General features: G+C 54.3%; 1 protein-coding gene across 1 annotated transcript in view; it reads right to left on the bottom strand.

Annotated features, from left to right (window-relative positions):
- Positions 1–18203, bottom strand: part of LOC138429711 (liprin-alpha-1-like) — an 80265-nt gene that overhangs the window by 47485 nt on the left and 14577 nt on the right. Inside the window, 13 exon segments of the mRNA XM_069571441.1 lie at positions 4338–4561; positions 7259–7394; positions 10298–10377; positions 12140–12616; positions 12850–13020; positions 13113–13376; positions 14568–14728; positions 14731–14835; positions 14879–15038; positions 15040–15072; positions 15544–15584; positions 15848–15917; positions 16702–16942. Of these exon segments, the coding sequence (XP_069427542.1) occupies positions 4338–4561; positions 7259–7394; positions 10298–10377; positions 12140–12616; positions 12850–13020; positions 13113–13376; positions 14568–14728; positions 14731–14835; positions 14879–15038; positions 15040–15072; positions 15544–15584; positions 15848–15917; positions 16702–16942 (2163 nt within the window).

The following is an 18203-nucleotide window of genomic DNA, read 5'->3' as shown; positions in this document are numbered from 1 at the left end:
GATCAGACCTGTGGTTGCCAAGTGGGAGGAGAGGAGGGAGCAGGACGGACCGGGAGCTTGGGGTTGGTAGATGCAAGCTATTACATTTAGAATGGCTAAGCAACAAGCTCCTACTGTATAGCACAGTGAACTTATCTAGTATCCTGGAAGAAACCATAATGAAAAAGAACATTAACAAAGGACTGTATATAAATTTGCTGCTGCTGCTAAGTTGCTTCAGTTGTGTCCGACTCTATGCGACCCCATAGACGGCAGCCCACCAGGCTCCCCTGTCCCTGGGATTCTCCAGGCAAGAACACTGGAGTGGGTTGCCATTTCCTTCTCCAATGCATGAAAGTGAAAAGTGAAAGAAGTCGCGCAGTCGTGTCCTACTCTTAGTGACCCCATGGACTGCAGCCTACCAGGCTCCACCATCCATGGCATATCTAAGTTACTTTCACACTTCCTCAGAGGAAACACAGTCTCAATGACCACTGTCCATGATCAGAGTGCAGTAAGTCCACTCTGTATGAATGAGTTCTGTTCCAAAAGTGAGTTCATAGGTCCAGTTTGATCGTAAATACAACACAGTCAGCCTCGGTACCCAAATAACACAACTGGCTACACCCCACTGTTTGTAAGCTTGCTTCCAGACATCTTGGGCTTGAAATTAAAAAACTGCTCTACTGTACTGTAAAGTACACAAAAGCACAGCCACCTGCAGAGGATGGGCACACGCGACCGTGCACGCCAGACACATGAACTAATGTGATTGGACATGCGAACACACATTCGCATCTTAGAAAGCTCAAAACTCAAATGTTTGCATGAGGGGACTTACTGTATCCATCTCTGGCTGATGTGTATTACTCATCAAATTCCTCTACCATCTCATTGAGAGTCTCTTCCACCCAAGAGAACTGGAAACATAGTCATACAAAAATGTGTACACTAATGTTCACAGTGGCATTATTCATAATCGTCAAAGTGTAAACACCCAGATGTCCTTTTGGTGAGAAATGGATGAACAAAATGGGGTCTAGCCAAACAATGGAATAGTATTCAGCCTTAAAATGAAAGGCAGTTCTCTTTCAAGCTACTCACATGAATGAACTTTAAAGACATTGTGCTACGTGAAATAAACCAGACACAAAAGGACCAATATTGTTTGACTCCACTTTTATGAAGTTCTTAGACTAGGCAAATTCATTATGACCAGAGCAAGTGGGGGGACGGGCGAGGAGAGATGGATGGGTAAACTACAGCCTCGGGGGCGATGGTGGGGGGGTCTGGATTGATGACGACTAAGCAGACAACAGGATGAGACAGGAAATCTAAACCAATGATGAAAGCAGACACACCGCCAGAGCACTCCAACAGCAAGGAAAACATACAGAACTGTTCTTTTACAAATATTCGGAAAGAAATCAAGCAAGAAACCACAGAGAAATCCTCAAAGAATTTTAAATATCAACTAATTAGCCAATAATGCAAATTATAAAAACAGTGTATCAAAAGACCACAAAATGGACTAGTTCCCACTTCACAGGCCGCTAAAAGGATTCACAGTGAATTTAATGATAAGCTGACTAACAATGCAGCCGACATGAAATGGGTGGTAACAGAAAAAAGAGATAATACAAGTCCAGTTACAAAGCAGAGTGTTGTACACGTGATTTCCTGGTGTAAATAGCAATGCACTCACAAAACCCAAGCTAAACACCCAAGAAAGCTGGAACATGTGCTTTGGAGCCTCACAGTCTGTCACCAAAAGCCCTAGGTCTTCACCCCAGTTTTAGACTCAGAAAAGTGTGGCAGCCCAACCTCTTCCCTGGGGTCCTGGGGCACCAGGCTCTTAACCTGGTTTCACACACAGAGCTGGCCTGAGCCCGCAGCCGGGTCCATCAGCAAGCAGACCATGGAGATTCTTGGTTTTGTTCCCATCGCATGCCCTGCACCCTGCAGCCAGGCAGCCCCAATGGAATATGTGCTGCACGGCTTTCCCACGCCATGAGGGCTGCCTGTGATTACTTTCACGAAGCTGTCTGCTCCCTGAGAACAGAAACATCCCTGCAGCTGCTGTGCCCAGCACAGGCTACGCCCAATGACACAGGCAAGCTCTGGCTGAGTTCATGATGACGGGCTAAGTAGTGGTCCAAATATCAAGACTATGTCACTGTGCCATTGTGGAATGATTAATGACTAGGCAGTTTAAAAAATTTTAGACTTCTGAGCAAAGCAAATGTACCTGATTTTCTTCTGGGTAAAAAGAGAAAAACCAAAAACAAAGACAAGAAAACCAGTGTCCTGGGGGAAGGATGCGGCAGGGAGGAGGCAGACACATACCAAAGTCATGATGCCCAGCTGGTCTCCCTCCTGGGCTGGGCTGTGCTGCCTCCTTCGGGGCTTGGAGTGCCCACTTCGGGGCAGGCAGGAGCCGGCATGCAAGGAGGTAGATGCAGGTTGAGGGAGCTCACTGATTTAAAACGACGGAGGCTGCCTAAGCTCCCCCTGCCCTCCCTGCTCTCAGTCTCCTCGGCTGGCTGCTCCATGTTCTTCTTCGATCAACCTAAAATAGAATAAAACCCATCACCTGCCTTTGTCAGCAGAGGAATGTGTCTGACAACAAATTTGGGCTGGCATTCTGTGTCACGATTAGCAAATTCCACAAACAGTTGCTCAATTAACATCTCAAGTAAAAGGTTCAACTTTTCCTCTTTTGAATATTCTCAAACTTAGAATAACTTAGCATTGAGTCTTACAGACTGGCCCCTGATCATTCATGCTTGATTTCACGTCTCTCCTCTAACATTCTGAAGGGACCCTGGTGGCGACGCTCTTCCTGTGAGGAGATGCCTGATGTTGACAACCTTTACCTCCCCCGCTCTCAGGGCAGAGATGCATGTCAGTGCCGCAAGTCTTTTCCGCTGGGAATCAGGAACTCGGTACAATCAAAACAGCAATTCACAAACAAGCTGGAGTTTGTAAACACAAGTCTCCAGACCAGATGAAGTGCTGATTTGATCTTTTTTTTTTTTTATGTAAGGTTGAATATGTACACACGCATCATTTGAGGAAGTTCTGCACCAGCTTTGTGTGAGTTTCTGGATTCATGTCAATGTGCTGCATTAACCTAGAATTCACGGTTTCTGCTCTTCTCCCCTAATGTGTCGTGGATGATTTTATATAGCAGTTTAAATACAAGATGATGCAAATAAAATGATTTTCAAATTAAAGTACAAGATTCTTACAGAAAGTAAACTCCCCAGCTTTACTTCTATTTATATATCTTGAAAGCTTTTTCCCTGTTGATAACAAGTTGATGGACAGAATTTACCATTTACATCAAGTCAACTTGTTATATAAGGAAAAATATCCTTTACCTGACACCTTGCTGTAAAAATTAAAATATCAATATATAATCGTTCCATACCTCCTGCGGGGACGGAGAAAGACCATCTTTCTGAGCTTGTCTATGCTGAAACACAGTCCACAAACCTGTCTGTCTCGGCGTCAAGTGGGCAGGCAGCACCACCTGCATTTGCTGGTTGTCCCGTTTACTCCCTGCCTTTCCCCCGGCCCCCCGTGCTCGGCCAACAGGAACGGGCACCTCAGCCTGGGCTGACGTGATGAGAACAGTCTGAGCAGCAGCTCTGCCTGGTCCTGCGCAGAGTCATCGGCCTGCGGCCACTCTGAACATGGACTCGGGACACAGGCATAGCTGTGCGGAGGTGGCACCAGGCAGGCCTCGGGGCCCCCAGCCATCCGGCTGCACCCAGACCCAAAGGCCCCTGCTCACCACAAGGCAGGCCTTTGGATTCTATCCCGTTTTGTACATTGTTATAACTGCCAAGACGGTGTCTAAAGAAAACATCTTAAATATACTGATGAGATGAGAAAAACTCAAACACACATCCTTGGACCACTGTCTTAGAACAAGCCAATCTTCACACTGTATTAAGTTAAAAAGGAAAATGCACATCTGAGTGGGAATTTGCCAACCCCCAAGCCCCAGCTTTCACCAGGTGGCTTTTCACCAGAACGTGGGGGGCTCCGAGGGACACAGGAGGGTACCCAGGCCGCAGGGGACACCACCTCGGCACCTCACCCACCTTGGGGCTCAGAGCTGAGGGGGGACACCCCACAACGCCCCCCCCCCCCAACAGAGTGCTGACACCACACTGTGGACAGAACGCCCCGGCGGACCGAGCTCTATAATCAAGGCAATCTCAAACCTGAAAATTCTTGAAGCAGACCTGAGGTCAGGTTTCTTACTATGGAACACTCAGACTTCCCTAGGAGAAGGCAGCTCCTGAGAGAAACCGAGTTTCCGGGGAGCTGAGTTTGGGATCACCCACTGGATCTCTTCGTTCATGGCGTCCAGCTGCTCCTGCAGCCTCACGCTCAGAGTCTTGGCATCAGCCTGCCCGCTGGGCGACAGCTGAGTGGCCGAGCTGAAGAGGGTGACCCTGTCGCCTTCGCCATCAGACACGCCCTCATCACTCTCGAATGCCTGGGCCATGTCGGCCAGCATGCTGGCTTGTTGAGCGCGCTCCCAGTCCAGCTCCTTCAGGGTCTGCACCTGGGCACGAGAGGACCACGTCTCGTCAGCGACATTCAGGGCAGCTCAAGTTTATCAGGAACTGAACACAATTTTACGTGGAAGCCCTGACTGTGGATAAATGGGCGATGCCTACAAGACACTGCCATCTCTTCAGCGAGCAGGCCTGAAGAAATGGGCAGGGGGAGAATCCAGTTCCTAGATGGCCTGGTGACACTCAGGTCTCAGCGTGGACGGCAGTCAAACCTGTGAGGTTATTCACAAGGGTGGGCTGATGGAGTCAGAGACAGAAACCGAAAATTACAAAAAGACATCCATGCCTCCACCAGCCAGGCTGGAGGAAAATAAGAAAAAAGAACCCTTCAGCTCGGCAGCCGCTGGGTCCCTATCAGCGGTCATCACTGGTACCAGTTCACCGGAGAGTGCCGTCCTCACAGGCTCCCAGCCCTCCGTTTCCCAGGCTGGTCTGAACACCCACAGACAGGAGCAAACACGCTCAGCCAGGGGACGGGAAGGCCAGCCGCCCCCCCAAACCCCGCGACTCTCCTCTCAGGGCACAGGCCCTCGAGCTGTTCTGGGGGACGGCCCCTCTCACCGCAAGGGCGGCTCTGTCATCAGAGACACACAGGAGAGTGCCCGCAGGGCCCCGCGCCGCCCTCCCACTCTCACACCTCACATCCTTCTCTCTGCAAACCTCCCCCCTGCCACACTCTCACCCCAGGTCCTGCCTTCTTTCTCAGACATGACCTCAAAGCAACCGAGGGGCAGCCTCCAGGTGCTGGCTTGCCGGCTCCCTGTCCCCCATGGCCAGTGTCCTCGCCTCCTGTCTTCATCACGACCCCGCCCCAGGGCTGGGCCACCCGCTGGCTCTAGGACTACCCGCCATCATTTCTGCTCCGCTCCAGCGAACCAGCTGCCTATGGGTTCACCCCCATCAGCCGGGTCAGCACGTCCTCTTCCTTCCCTCGCCTTCCAGTCGCACAAGGGGGAACCAGCAGATTCCTCCTCCAGGGCTCCCTGCAGCGCCCACTGCCGGTCTCTGAAAGCTCCCTGGGAGCGGCCTCTACAGTCCCCCTCCCCGCCTGGTCTCCAAGTCTCTGCCAGCAGGCGGTGTGCCCCACCCTGCAGGGCAGCTCCCTGGCAACTCCAGGAACCCATGTTACCAAGCCCCCTCCCCTCCTTGCTCTCCCCCATGCCCCCCCCAGCATGTCTCTCCCTGGGCCCCAGGCCCTGCCCTCCCTGCAGTTACTCCTCAGTCCCTTGCACCCCTTCTCAACCTTGGAATGCGGGGCGCCCCACGGCTCTACCGTGAACCCCATCTCTCTCCACCGCCACCCGCCTAGGCACCCACTTTACTGTGCTCGTGCCTTTCAATGCCATCTGTGTGCCCACGACCCCAAGTCCACCCTGAGCTGAGTGAGTCCTCTCCCGGATGCAGGCCAGAACACTCAGCTGCTCTCCTGACCGTCCCAGGGACACCCGATGGGCTCGTCCACATCAACAGGGCTGAGGCCCGGGTCTTAGCTCCTCGCCCCGGCAGCCCTCCTCACCTCAGGAAACAGGCTCCGGCCTCAAGCTGCTCAGGCCTGAGCCCGGGCTCCTCCCTGATGCGGCCCGCTCTCTCCCTCGTCCCTGCTGGTTGACACGACCCTTTTTCTATCTCCGAGTGGCTACTTCTCTTCCTGCCTCCGGGTCTCTGGTTCAAGGTCACCCTCCTGGTGTCACCTCGCTGGCCACCCTGTTCACACACAATCGTGCCCTCCTCCTCGGACAACTCGGGCACTCTGGTGTCCTTTCCCTTCTCATTACTGTTTGACAGGCTGCACAGGTTTAAAAAAGGGGCCACAAATTCTTCCATCATCCTCCCTTCAAGAGGCAGAAGGGGCGACTCCTGCTCAGCCCCTGAGCGAGGCAGGACTTTGCAGCTCACTCTCGCAAACAGAGGTGAAGGTGTCTGCTCTCGAGACCAGGGCACAAAAGGCCCAGGACTACACCCCCACGCTCTCGCTCTCAGAGGGTGCTCCGAGGAAAGCCAGGCCATGAAGAGGTGCACACGGCAGGGACCTGGGCCTGTCCCCAGCAGCCGGCTGAGTCTGAAAGCCTGCCATCCAGCCCTGGGGGGCCTTCCCGTGGCTGTGCCCTCAGGAGGCCCTGAACCAGGCCCGCCTGCTACAATGCACAGGAACTGTGGGCTGTGAGCTGCTCACGGGGAAGTCACTCAGCTTGGCAGTGATTCATTACGTAGTAGTGGGTAAAGAACGCACACGGTTTTTAATTCCCTGCTGGAGTCCTACTTCTGACCATGTCTGGCCCAAACTAACTGCTCACTGAATATGGAAGCTGAAAACACAGACATGTATGAAAAAATGCACGCCATGAATGAGGTGAAAATATAAAGGCACTTAAACTTCCAATGAGAATTCTTCTCACCATAAGCTGATGGATATGTGTATCCATTTACTTGTAGGACGATTTCAAAACTGTGCTAATTAGTACCATGCTGGGCCTCACAGTAGGCCACAAGTTATCAAAACTGGTTATTTTAAGGAAAAAAAGCATGCCTTAGAAGTAAACTCTTAGCCAGAAAAAGGAAAATGGGAAGACGTAAAGCGATCTATTAGCGCTGTGCTCCAAACCTACCTCAGGACCACAGTGTGAGGGGGCAGGTGCCTCACAAGGGGCCCACCAGGGACAGGAAGGGGGCGGTGGGGTCCTTGCCTTGGATGGCTCGTCGCACAGTGCTGCCAGCCAGCCTTTCTGGGGGTGCTGCAGCACCGCCCCACTGCCCGAGGAGTCTGCTGGCTGGTCCGCCACAGGGAACCTGAGGTCCGGGGCGCTGCCCAAGTGGGGTCGCCTGAAACACACAGGAAAGAAGAGGGCTGTTAGAAGAAAAAGAGAGCTCACTATGTCAGGCAAGCCACAGCCTGTCCATTTGGAAGATCGGCAATTTCACAGCAAAAGAGCCCCCGGGAGGGCACTGCCCTCCTGGCTCCAACAACAGCAACAAGCTGCCCACTGCTCTGCAGACACTCAGGCCTCATCCCCAGCAGCTGGAAAACTCCCGTATGTGGGGAAGGCAGCGCTGCCGCGAGGGCGTGGAGCTGACTAGGACAGGATCGGCTGTCTGGGGTTGGGAGGTCCAGAGTCCCGCCAGAGCCCACCCTCAGGTCCCAGGGCGGGGCCTGTACCTGCTCTGCTTTCTCCTTGGCACCCCAACTCCCCTCCGGCCCGCGCCTGCTCTGACCTCCCTCTCCCGCGTGAAGTCCGTGGATCACAATCACCTGTCTGCCTGGAAGACTGTCTGCACCGCTCTCAGTGTTTTTAAAGGCATCTCAGACAACCCGCAGCAGAAAGGCCTCGGACCCACAGCTCAGAGCTGAGCGCCACTGGTGTCTCCTATTAAAGCAGAGGTGAGCATGTCACCAGACTCTGGGCTGAACAAGGCCCAGCACAGATGCTCAGGCCCTGAGCACTAAGGCCTGGGCCTGCAGGTGCCAGGAGCTCACTCAGCAGGGGCCTGCTGAGAGGCAGGGCGGCCCCGCCCTGACTGTGAGCCGCCTGCACTGCAGGATCGCTCAGGCTCTGCTCAGTCTTGTCTCTGGGAAGAGGGTGGCACCTTCACATGCAGGAGTCCCTAAACCCAGGAGACACGGCCCTCCTCCGAGGACAGGACACCCCATCCATCTGCAGAGCGGCCAGGGCCAACCACCAGCTCAGGCTGCTCGGGGTCACACGCCGCCCTGCTCAAGGGTTTTGTGAGGAAAGCTGTGCTGCACAGGAGGTGGAGGGCTGGAATCTCCCCAAGCCACGCCTGTCTTCCCTCCCATACCCCCTCCCTCCTGACGGAACTGCTCCCTTCTCTGCTCCACTTCCACCCAAGGCCTGGGGCCAGAGCACACTTGGGAACTGGGTCTGGGGTACGACCCATTCCACCATGGACTGTGGACCCTGGTGGGTCCTCTGAGGGCCACAGAGGCCTCCGGGCTGGGTTGCCCCCAACCATCACCTCCCAGTCCCCTTGCGGGGTGCAGGCTCCATCTCTCTCCCTCTCCTCGCCTGAAGCTCTTTCCTCCAGGAGAAGGTCTCAGAGACAAGGTGACCAATTTCTCTGGGAGGTCCTGCTAAATACAACGTGCCTGCCCTGCCTGTGAGCCAGGTTTTCAGTCCCGACTCCCTCCCTCCTGAGCCAGCATAGTGCCCCCCACCCAGCCCGCACTGCCCACGAGCCCCACTCCGAGGCCCCACCTGTGCTGCTAAGTCACTGCCGTGACCCCTCGAGAGCTGCCTCCTAGAAACACCCCTCCCTCGCACCAGCCGCTGTGGCCCCTGTCTTCAGAGCACAGCGGCCCCTCCTGCCCCGCGGCTGCTTCCTCTTCTCGCCTCTCACTCTCACTGACACACAGGGTCCTGGTGACCAGGCTCCAGGCTTCTCCATCTGAACCCCTCAACTGTGCCAGGCCTCAGGTCCTGGCACCAGGGCCTGCCTCGTTACCCAAAACCCCCAAGAGCAGGAGGCCGTGTCCACCTCCTCTTCCTCCACTGTCTACGCAGTCCTCCTCACACTCACCTCATCCACCCCGGGAGCAGGGGTTCCCCACCTCTGACAGCACCAGCCCCTCACCCTGGAGGAGCTCTGCCACCAAGTCTGGCCATGTCCCCTATCCGTTCTGCAGGACATGTACTCTCCCTGACCTCCACCTGCCATGGTTTTGGAAATAGAGCCAGTTTCTGGCTCGGCCTTTGTCTCAAATGATATCCCCTTACTCTAGAAGAAGGCTGGGTGGGGGCCCTGGACTGCGAGGATCCCCTAAGCACACGAACACAGAAATATGTGTATGGGCTCCAAACTGTCTCCTAACTCCGGATTCAAGTAGTAGTCGATTTCCTACAGATGAATGAATGTCACCAGTTAAGCCCTTAATAACCTTTGCTAAAGTTGATCTCTCACTTGTGACCATTTTCTATGAAGAAGCCAAAGAAACATTTCAATACTTAATAAGAATTGCCGCCCCTATAACAACGAGTAAGAAAAAATCAGGATGCTCAGTAATCTGCCGGAGAAGGCGATGGCAACCCACTCCAGTACTCTTGCCTGGAGAATCCCATGGACAGAGGAGCCTGATAGGCTGTAGTCCATGGGGTGGCAAAGAGTCAGACATGACTGAGCGACTTCCCTTTCACTTTTCACTTTCATGCATTGGAGAAGGAAATGGCAACCCACTCCAGTGTTCTTGCCTGGAGAATCCCAGGGACGGGGGAGCCTGGTGGGCTGCCGTCTATGGGGTCACACAGAGTCGGACATGACTGAAGTGACTTAGCAGCAGCAACAGCAGTAATCTGCTTGCCTCATTCATAAGCCAGGTGATTCCTCCCACTGCAGTCAACAGCAAATCATGTCTCAGTCTCCATTCACGTAAAAAAGACTACAGGTCATCAACCTTCTGCGACTCTTCAGAAACATCAGTGTCACAGTCTGTCAGGCCCCTCAAATGAATATACCCAAATATCAACTGGTCGGCCCCCCATTTCCAAACCTCTGCCTGTGGTTTTCAGTGTTGTCAATCCTGTGACCACCACTCCGTGGTACCAAGTCTGACCCTAAGGAACGATGCTTGTCTCTTTCCTCCCGCTGGCCACGAAGCTACAGGCTCCTTGAGGTGCGACCATGAGCCACACCCAGTCATACTGTGCACACACCAGACAGGCCCTTGTCCCACTCAACAGCGCTGAGGGGAGCTGCCCGGGGGAGCGTCCTGCCCGTGGTGGAAGGGAGCCCCTCGCAGTCTCGTCTGCTCCAGTTCGGCTCTCAGGGTTTCCAGGTTGAGAATCAGCTGGTCCTACGGAACAGCAAATGACACAGCCTGCACCGCCTGCTTTCCGGATGTAAAATGACTTGCACCAGAATGTGCAGAATAGGTTACGTTAGTAGGTATCAACTCCGACCATTTTAATTCTGAGAAAATGTTCTCTAAGAGTCCCGTAGCAAATATAAACACTCAGAACAATATTAACCCATAAACCATAATGAAGAGGAAGTTCCATCTCAGGTGTAGAAAAGGTTTCTCTGGAGGAAACATGGCAAGCCATTAACAACGATGAAGTCTGTAGAGAGAAGCTGGACTTGGGGCGGGGGTTCAGGTCAGGGGGACACGACTCCTTCTATTGCCCTCGCTCCTCTCATTGCTTTAAACTACCTCCATGGAGCTCGCCTGCATTCCTGGGCATTCCTCACATTCATTCCTCTACAGCCCACTTCACTTCCTCACGGAGTAAAACAAGTCAAACGGGCCAAGTTTCCAAGTCACTCAACTCAACCTGGCAGCTCTGTGCTGTCGGCCACGGCAGTCACTCGCCTCGTGCAGCCCCTGAGCACGTGAGACAGGCTGGTGCAAAGCTCGATGTGGAAATCACACAGAAGATTTCAAGACTCGTGGTGAAAGAAAGATGTCAAGTAGCCCGTTGGTGTTTAGGAAATTTTAGATTGTGTATGTGGCTCCTATTATCTTTCTGACGCACAGCACAGTCCACATGAAAGGCTCACGCTTTGTCTCAGCTTTTGGGTGAACCCAGAAAGGACTAGTCAGATTTCTGAACCACACACAACCGCCATAGACTCTAAATTCATCTATAATGCAAACACATTCAGTGTTCAAAACCAGAAATGCTATACGTGTTACAGCAGTGGATTAGCCATAAGGAAAATGTAACTCGACTTCTGCTAAGCAGCTGCTCAAACTCATGTCCATTGAGTTGGTGATGCCATCCAACCATCTCATCCTCTGTCATCCACTCTCTTCCTGCCTTCAATCTTTTCCAGCACCAGGGTCTTTTCCAGTATGAAAATTCATATTAAAAAACTGGAAATAATTACCTCAAGCAATTTTTAAATGTAATAACAAAGTTGGCAAGTCTGTGTTTTATAAAATGAGCATCAATTTCAAGGTTTAAAAAGCTGTTTTAGAACCTACTGTATAAGAAAAATGGAAAGAAGACAAAAGAATGATCTATTTGAGATTGGCTCTGTGTTAGAAATTGCTGAGACTAATTGACTGGTCATGGGTATTTATTATACTACTCCATCCACTTTTGTGCATGTTTGAAATTTTCCATCATAATACATTTAAAAACAGTTTATTTTCTGCTAAAACAGAGTCTTCTCCAGCAACACAATTCGAAAGCATCAATTCTTCAATGCTCAGCCTTCTTTATGGTCCAATTCTCACACCCATCCGTGACTACCGGAAAAACCATAGCTTTGACTATATGGACCTTGGTAGGCAAAGTGATGTCTCTACTTTTCAATATGCTGTCTATGTTTGTCATACCTTTCCAACGAGCAAGGATTTTTTTAATCTCATGGCTGCAGTCACCATCTGCAGTGATTTTTGAGCCCAAGGAAACAAAACCTCTCACAGCTTCCACAATAAGGCGTCGGCATTCAAAGATTTTTAAAGCAAAACAAAAGTTGACTTTGAATTGGCTTAGTCATAAACAGCATCCCGATCTCAACAGCCTCTGAGCAGCAGTTCTGAAAGTAAGGAAGTGCACCCCTGATCGCGAGACACTGAGCTCTCTGCCTAAGCGGGGAGGGCGCCTCACCGCCGGTCTCAGGATGGGAGTCAGAACCACTGCCCCCTGGGGGCCCACCTGCGAGGCTCTGCAGTCCAGGCCCGAGAACGCAGGCATGGTGGGGACAGTACTGACATGTGAGGCTGGACCCGGGGTCCCCACTCCATTTCCTGGATGGTCTGTATCGCCGTGTGGCCAATCTTTCCAGAAAACTTCTCTCAGGACTCGGTGATGATAGCCTCCACCATCACCCCCTCCTGACGCGCCTTCTGTCGCAGCGCAACTACTGTTCTCCTCCTGCCTAGGAGCAGCCATGCTACACACACGCCGTGCCTGGACCAGCAGTTTGGCATGTGGTTTGGATGTGGCAGCGCCACATCCGAGGCAAGCAGGCTCCACAGCCGGGCGCCATGCCTTCCGCTTCATGGGCCCCAGGCTGGCACCCTCAGGTTTGTCTGAGGGGCAGTCGTGAGGTCCACCCGTATCCCAAGCAGCTCCCCAGACTGGCTGGTCAGAGCAACAAACAGCCTCTTTGAACGTGGGGATGCCCTGGCCCCTGCCCACCGCCTGTGGGCAACCACCTCTGGCCCTGCTCCGGAGGAAGTGGGTGCCCGATCAGCAGATGGGGACACACACGCACACACTGGGCGGCGGAGACGGGGGCGGCGGAGAAAGGCAGCGCTGGCCCCGCCCAAGCCGCGTCTCCCGCGCAGACGCCACCTCCCGGTCAGCACACGCACCTGCGGCAGCTCCTTGTTCTCCAGCTGGGCCTCCATCTGGCGCAGCCTCTCCTCGATGCTGCCCTGTCTCTCCTCCGCCTGTCGGCCGAGAACAGCGTCAGCTCCGCTCGCATCGCCCCTGTCCCGATGGCACGCGGGCTGTGATCGTAGGGGCGGCAAGCGGGCCATGCTCTGTGCGGACCACGGGCCCCGGGTTCGCGGGGAGCACGCCTGCATGCCTGCTCACGCAGCCTGCGCGGCTTCGTGTGTGACACGTGGCTCACGGCGGGTGCTGGTGACCCGCTCGTGAGAGGAGACGTGCTCCCCCTGCCCCGGGCCCGCACCCGGGGCCATTGCACCCCCTCCTGGGACTGCCTGTGGCGAGACAGCGCGGGCAGCAGGCAGCGGCAAGTGCGGGCCGCGCGAGGCACACGTTCCACCTTCCTAAGCTGGGAGGGAAGTTGGAACCGTTTAGCCTCCTTAGTGGCAGAGCTTCCGGAAGACAAACGGTCGGACCGCAAGGCCGACGGGGACGGCCAGCAGAGATGCTGGGGGAGGGGAGAAACCAAGCCTGGAGGGGAAGCTCACAGGCAGAAGGGCGCCCCCTGGCGGCGGCTCGTGACCCTGCTCTGGGAGGGTCTGCGAGCACCCGGCACCGCCGGCCGCCCGCCAACCGATGGTGTCTCAGCCGCTCCCTGAGCTCCCGGCAATGCTCCCGGCTGCCGCGCCAGCACAGGCCCAGCCCGACGCCCCATGCCCAGCCAGTGCCCACCGGCAGCGCGGGGCAACCTTTCCCGCCAGAAGAACGGGGTGGCTGGCTGGCTGGTAGTGGGGACGATGCCCCCAGCAACACCACATCCCCGGGATGTTTCTCAGAAATCATGACCCCCGCAGACACGACCGCCAGAAACATCACGATTCCACAGGGTCACACAGCTTGGGCCTGAGGATCTGAGGGTGAGCAAACGCCACTCGACTTGTCTGACCGCCGGCATCACTGTCACACATCCCTTCAAGGAGCGGAACCTCAGAAAACTAGAGAAGATGGCCAGGCAAGCTGCCTCAGCAGAGCCCACACAGCATGCTCCCATCTCTCCGAGAGAACAGGCTCCAGAGATGTCGCCAGACTCGCCTGAGTGAATCAGAAGGACATTTCGGCTTCATCAGGAACACATTGGACAGGCAGGTGGAGGCGGGGCTGAACTGGGAGACCGGCTCACACACACACAGCACCGATACTTCACATACAGTGAACGAGTAAGGACCTGGTGTCCAGCACAGGGGCGTCCACTCAGTGCTCTGTGGTGAAGTAAACGGGCAGGACATCTAAAGGAGAGGGGGATAGACGGACAGAGGACCGATTCACTTTGCTGTACAGCAGAAACTGCCACAGCAGTGTAAAGCAACTATACGCCAATAAATGAAGGGATGGATGGATGGATTTTTACAAAAGGAGCACAGTGGGCCCCTAGAACTTGTGGAAATGGGGAGTCCACACCCAGGCTGCAGCACAGCGCCAGGGCTACCCTCATGTTGGTCCACTGCCAACAGACCGCCTGGACCAGGGCTCTTCTACCCCAGAGACCTCGATGCAGAGGCGGGGAGGCAGCCAGCTGTGGTCTCTCCGGTGCTCTGCTCTTACTCACGCAGCCATCCCAAGGCTGAGTCCCTGGGAGAAGAAGGGATCCACAGCCCACCTCAGGACAATAGACACGGCGGCCATCACTCACTTCTCAGACGTCCCGCTGCAGTTTCACGTTCACGTCCTCGGACTTGAGGAGGTCCTTCCTGGCCATGTCCAGGTCCTCCTCCAGCTCTGTCACATGGGCAGAGAGAGCTGCCAGGCGCTCCTTCATCTGGCTCTGCTCCTGCGACTGCTTCTCTAGGACTTCCTGAGTGCAGTCACCTTAGCCAGGTCTTCCTCATGGCTTAGAGAGCCATCGGACGGTTTCTAAGGGGGAAAGGAAGCCTTAGGCAGCCTTGTTTTGAGAGGGAGGGAACACAGCACTTCCAGGCAACCGGTGAGGTCAAAACAAGGCACTAAGTGTACAAATCCAGGACGGCCAGGGAGCTGGTACCTTCTTGTCCAGGGCCTTGTGGTGCTCAAACAGCAATTTCAGCGCCCTGAGCACCTCCACCTTGCTGGTCATGCCGGCTGGGGACTGTGCCTGCCGCCTGCCCGCCGTCATCCGGAGGGATGGCACGAACCCAGGAAGCCAGGCACTCCAGGTGCTCCAGCAGCGGCTGCAGGGTGGGGCCAAAGGAGCACCTTCAACCTCATGCTCGAATTCAGGCCCGATAACTCCTCTCAGCCTCACGCTATAGCCAGAAACATGCTAAGGCATATTGGAATCCTGCCAGTTCAGTCGAAAGTTAGAGTGGACTTCCCCAGGGGCCCAGCAGTTAAGACTCCACATTTCTGCAGGGGTCACGGGTTTTAATCCCTGGTCGGGGAACTAAGATCCCACACAAAGTGTAGCGTGGACAAAAATCTAAGTTAAGAGCGCTCCCCCCTCAAATGTACTAAAATTACATTAAGTCTCATCATAAATTTGAAACAAGGTATGAGAACCCCAAACTGATCCACCCTGGTCTGCTCAGTGGGAAGATGTGAAAAATGACTTGAAAATCAGACAGAGGTTAAGGACAGCAACACAGAGGCTAGCGGTGACCTACGCGGGGCAAATGTCAACACGTGAGAATCCCCACTCTGACCCTGGTGTTGTTGAATTCGGCCTTGAGCACTGATATTTCTTCTTCTCATCTCTGAAGATGCTGCCTAAGTAGTTGTATATTCTTCTTCTCCTAAAAAACAAAGAAATGAGAAACTAAATGCAAACATAATTTAAAAAGACAGTGAGACTGTCAAGACTGGCCCTGTCAAGTCTCTCCAGGCTCCATATAAAGGCTCTCCTAGCCCCTCCAGAGAAGAGGGGCTCCACTGACCCCAAGACCACACAGACCACTACAATTCAGACTGGCCTTCAGCCTCCCCCTCGAGCTGGCAGGCACACGATACGGGAGAACCCAGAATCCAAGCCTGCCTTCTCAAGGCCCAGGACGTCTGAGAAGCTTTCCAAAAGATAAACCTAACAACAAAGTGGATAAAGAGATTCTTAAAGGACACACAGACCAGTGACCTAGAGCCACTGGGGAGAAGGAAGAAAAAAGGGAAGCCACCAGGCTTTGGAGTGTTCCTCTGGGAAAAAGGCAGATGGCACCCCAAGGCCATCTGTTAGCCTGACTCCACAGAAGCCACCCAGTCATTCAATCAACTGGATAAAATGTAAAATTGATGTTATATGTATTTTGCCACAATTTGCGTGCACGTGGGGCTGTCCACGTGGTGAACTTGCTCAAGCTGAACCACACGTTCTTCTATTTTTCTCTGCAGAAATTCAAAAACCCTGGGCTACGTATCTCCTACTACATACTGAGTGTGTAGCACCCAGAACAGTGCCCAGCACTCGTGAGAGGCATGTAGTAGACATGTGTAGCTATGAGGGTGTATGTCAGACACGGAAGCAGTAGGTACCCGTGATTAAAATACTGGCCACACTGCTCTCTGCTTTGGAAGATGGGAGACATTAATGGGCTTAGCGTTTCTGCATCAAGGACTGACTCAATAGCTCAGTCCACGTGCCCCAGTGATTCCTCCAGCCAGTGTTTCCCTTCTTGTGGGGCCCACGCCCACTCTCCACACAGCACCTGCACAGCGTCTTACAGGGTAAACTGCTGGGGTCAATGCTGCGCACTAAGGCCAAAACGCCCTGGCCAGCAGGGCCCACAGCCATGCTAATGAAATGAAACACAACCCGGATGCTTTGCCGGGTGAGGGCCAGTCCGACGGGCCCAGCTGCGGGCTGCTCTCACCTCAGGCCCCTCTCCTTCCAGGACTTGGGCGGAGGCCAAGTTCTTCCTTGTCTTGGCCTGTGCCTTGGGGTTGCAGCACTGGAATAACGCCCACAGGTGGGCCCTTCGGCGACCCATCCTCGCGGATGGGGGCAGCCCCCCACTCGGGGGCAACCGTTGTTTCACGATAGGATACCTCAGCTCCCGAGCTAGCACCACTGATCTCTCACTACGACCACCACTATTCACACTACGACCACCGCTTTCACACACACCCCTCTCACACACCACTCTCACACACACCGCTCTCACACTAGGACCACTGCTCTCACACTATGACCACCCGCACTGCTGTCTCAAGGAGAAATGGCACCAAGGCTCTGCCTCCAGCACGTCTCCCAGGAGCCCGGAACTGGAACCCGCTCAGTCACAAGGGGCTCCGTGGTAACAGGGGTGCTGGGCTCAGGCCCACCATCAAGGGTGCAGAGAGGGGGGAGGGGCTGCCAGAAAGACGACAGGGGAGTGTGGGGTGCGGGAGAAGGAAGGCCGTGCCCACGGCTCAGGCCCCCTCTAAAACATGACCCTGCAAGATACTGGGTCACAGTCGAACTGACCAGTATAAACTGCTTTAGAAACCACCACCCCTGGTTATGAGCACGTCTTCTAAGTGGGCTTCTGCCCCCTCTAACCCCCAAACAACCCTCCAGGGAGGCTACTGAAAGGCACCCCTGAAGTCAAGGGTGTCCCCAGATCCCACCGGGCTGAGGAGGACTCACCACGCTAGCTGCCCCTCACTCTCACCCTGAGCTCGGTCCTCCCTGTCAGACTCCCTCACTTGAGCTCAGCAAGGGCTTGATGAACCTCACTCCAGGCCCTTAAAATGAACCCACGGTGGGTACAGGGGTTCATTCAACCTGCTGCGAACTCGTCCTCTGAACTTTGCTCATGGTCTGCCAGATGACTCTGCCCCGAGGGGGCTGCACGGTGGAGGTTCAGGGGTGTCCCTGCCTCGAGCCACGATGGCCAGTGCCTCCCAGACCCCGCCAGGTGCTGCCCCACACTCCGCCCCCGAGTCTCCCACCCCTCTCCTGGCCCCACTCCCACCCTCGAGGCTCTCCACTCACCAGGGCACAGGCCCCACTGCTCCTGGCTCAGCCCGGACGTCTGCTGTCACTTGAGGACCTCAAGTTCCCAGGGTGTTTGGGGTCCTATATCCACCCATCTCAGCGATTACACACTCAGGGAGAGACAGAGTGCAATTTGGGGTCCCGCCCGCAGTTCACCCTGAACACGTTCTCTGTTTTTGGCTTTATCTACTGGAGTTCTCTGAGATGTGTTTTTAAAACCTCAACTGTTGCTTTTAAAAAGACCGTAAAGTCACTGTGCTCAATTTCAAGAATAAAATCTTCAGTTTCAAGCTTAAAGTGAAACTGGAGGGAAGACTAAAAGCAGTTTTTCAAACTGAAAAAGAAAACCCACATGTGACCATGTCCCAGAACACAGGTCATGTCACCCCTCCCTCC

The sequence above is a fragment of the Ovis canadensis genome, chromosome 24 (assembly GCF_042477335.2).
Source record: "Ovis canadensis isolate MfBH-ARS-UI-01 breed Bighorn chromosome 24, ARS-UI_OviCan_v2, whole genome shotgun sequence".
Classification (NCBI taxonomy): Eukaryota; Metazoa; Chordata; class Mammalia; order Artiodactyla; family Bovidae; genus Ovis; species Ovis canadensis.
The sequence above is the reverse complement of the archived record's forward strand: the minus strand, read 5'-3'. Positions and strand labels throughout refer to the sequence as shown.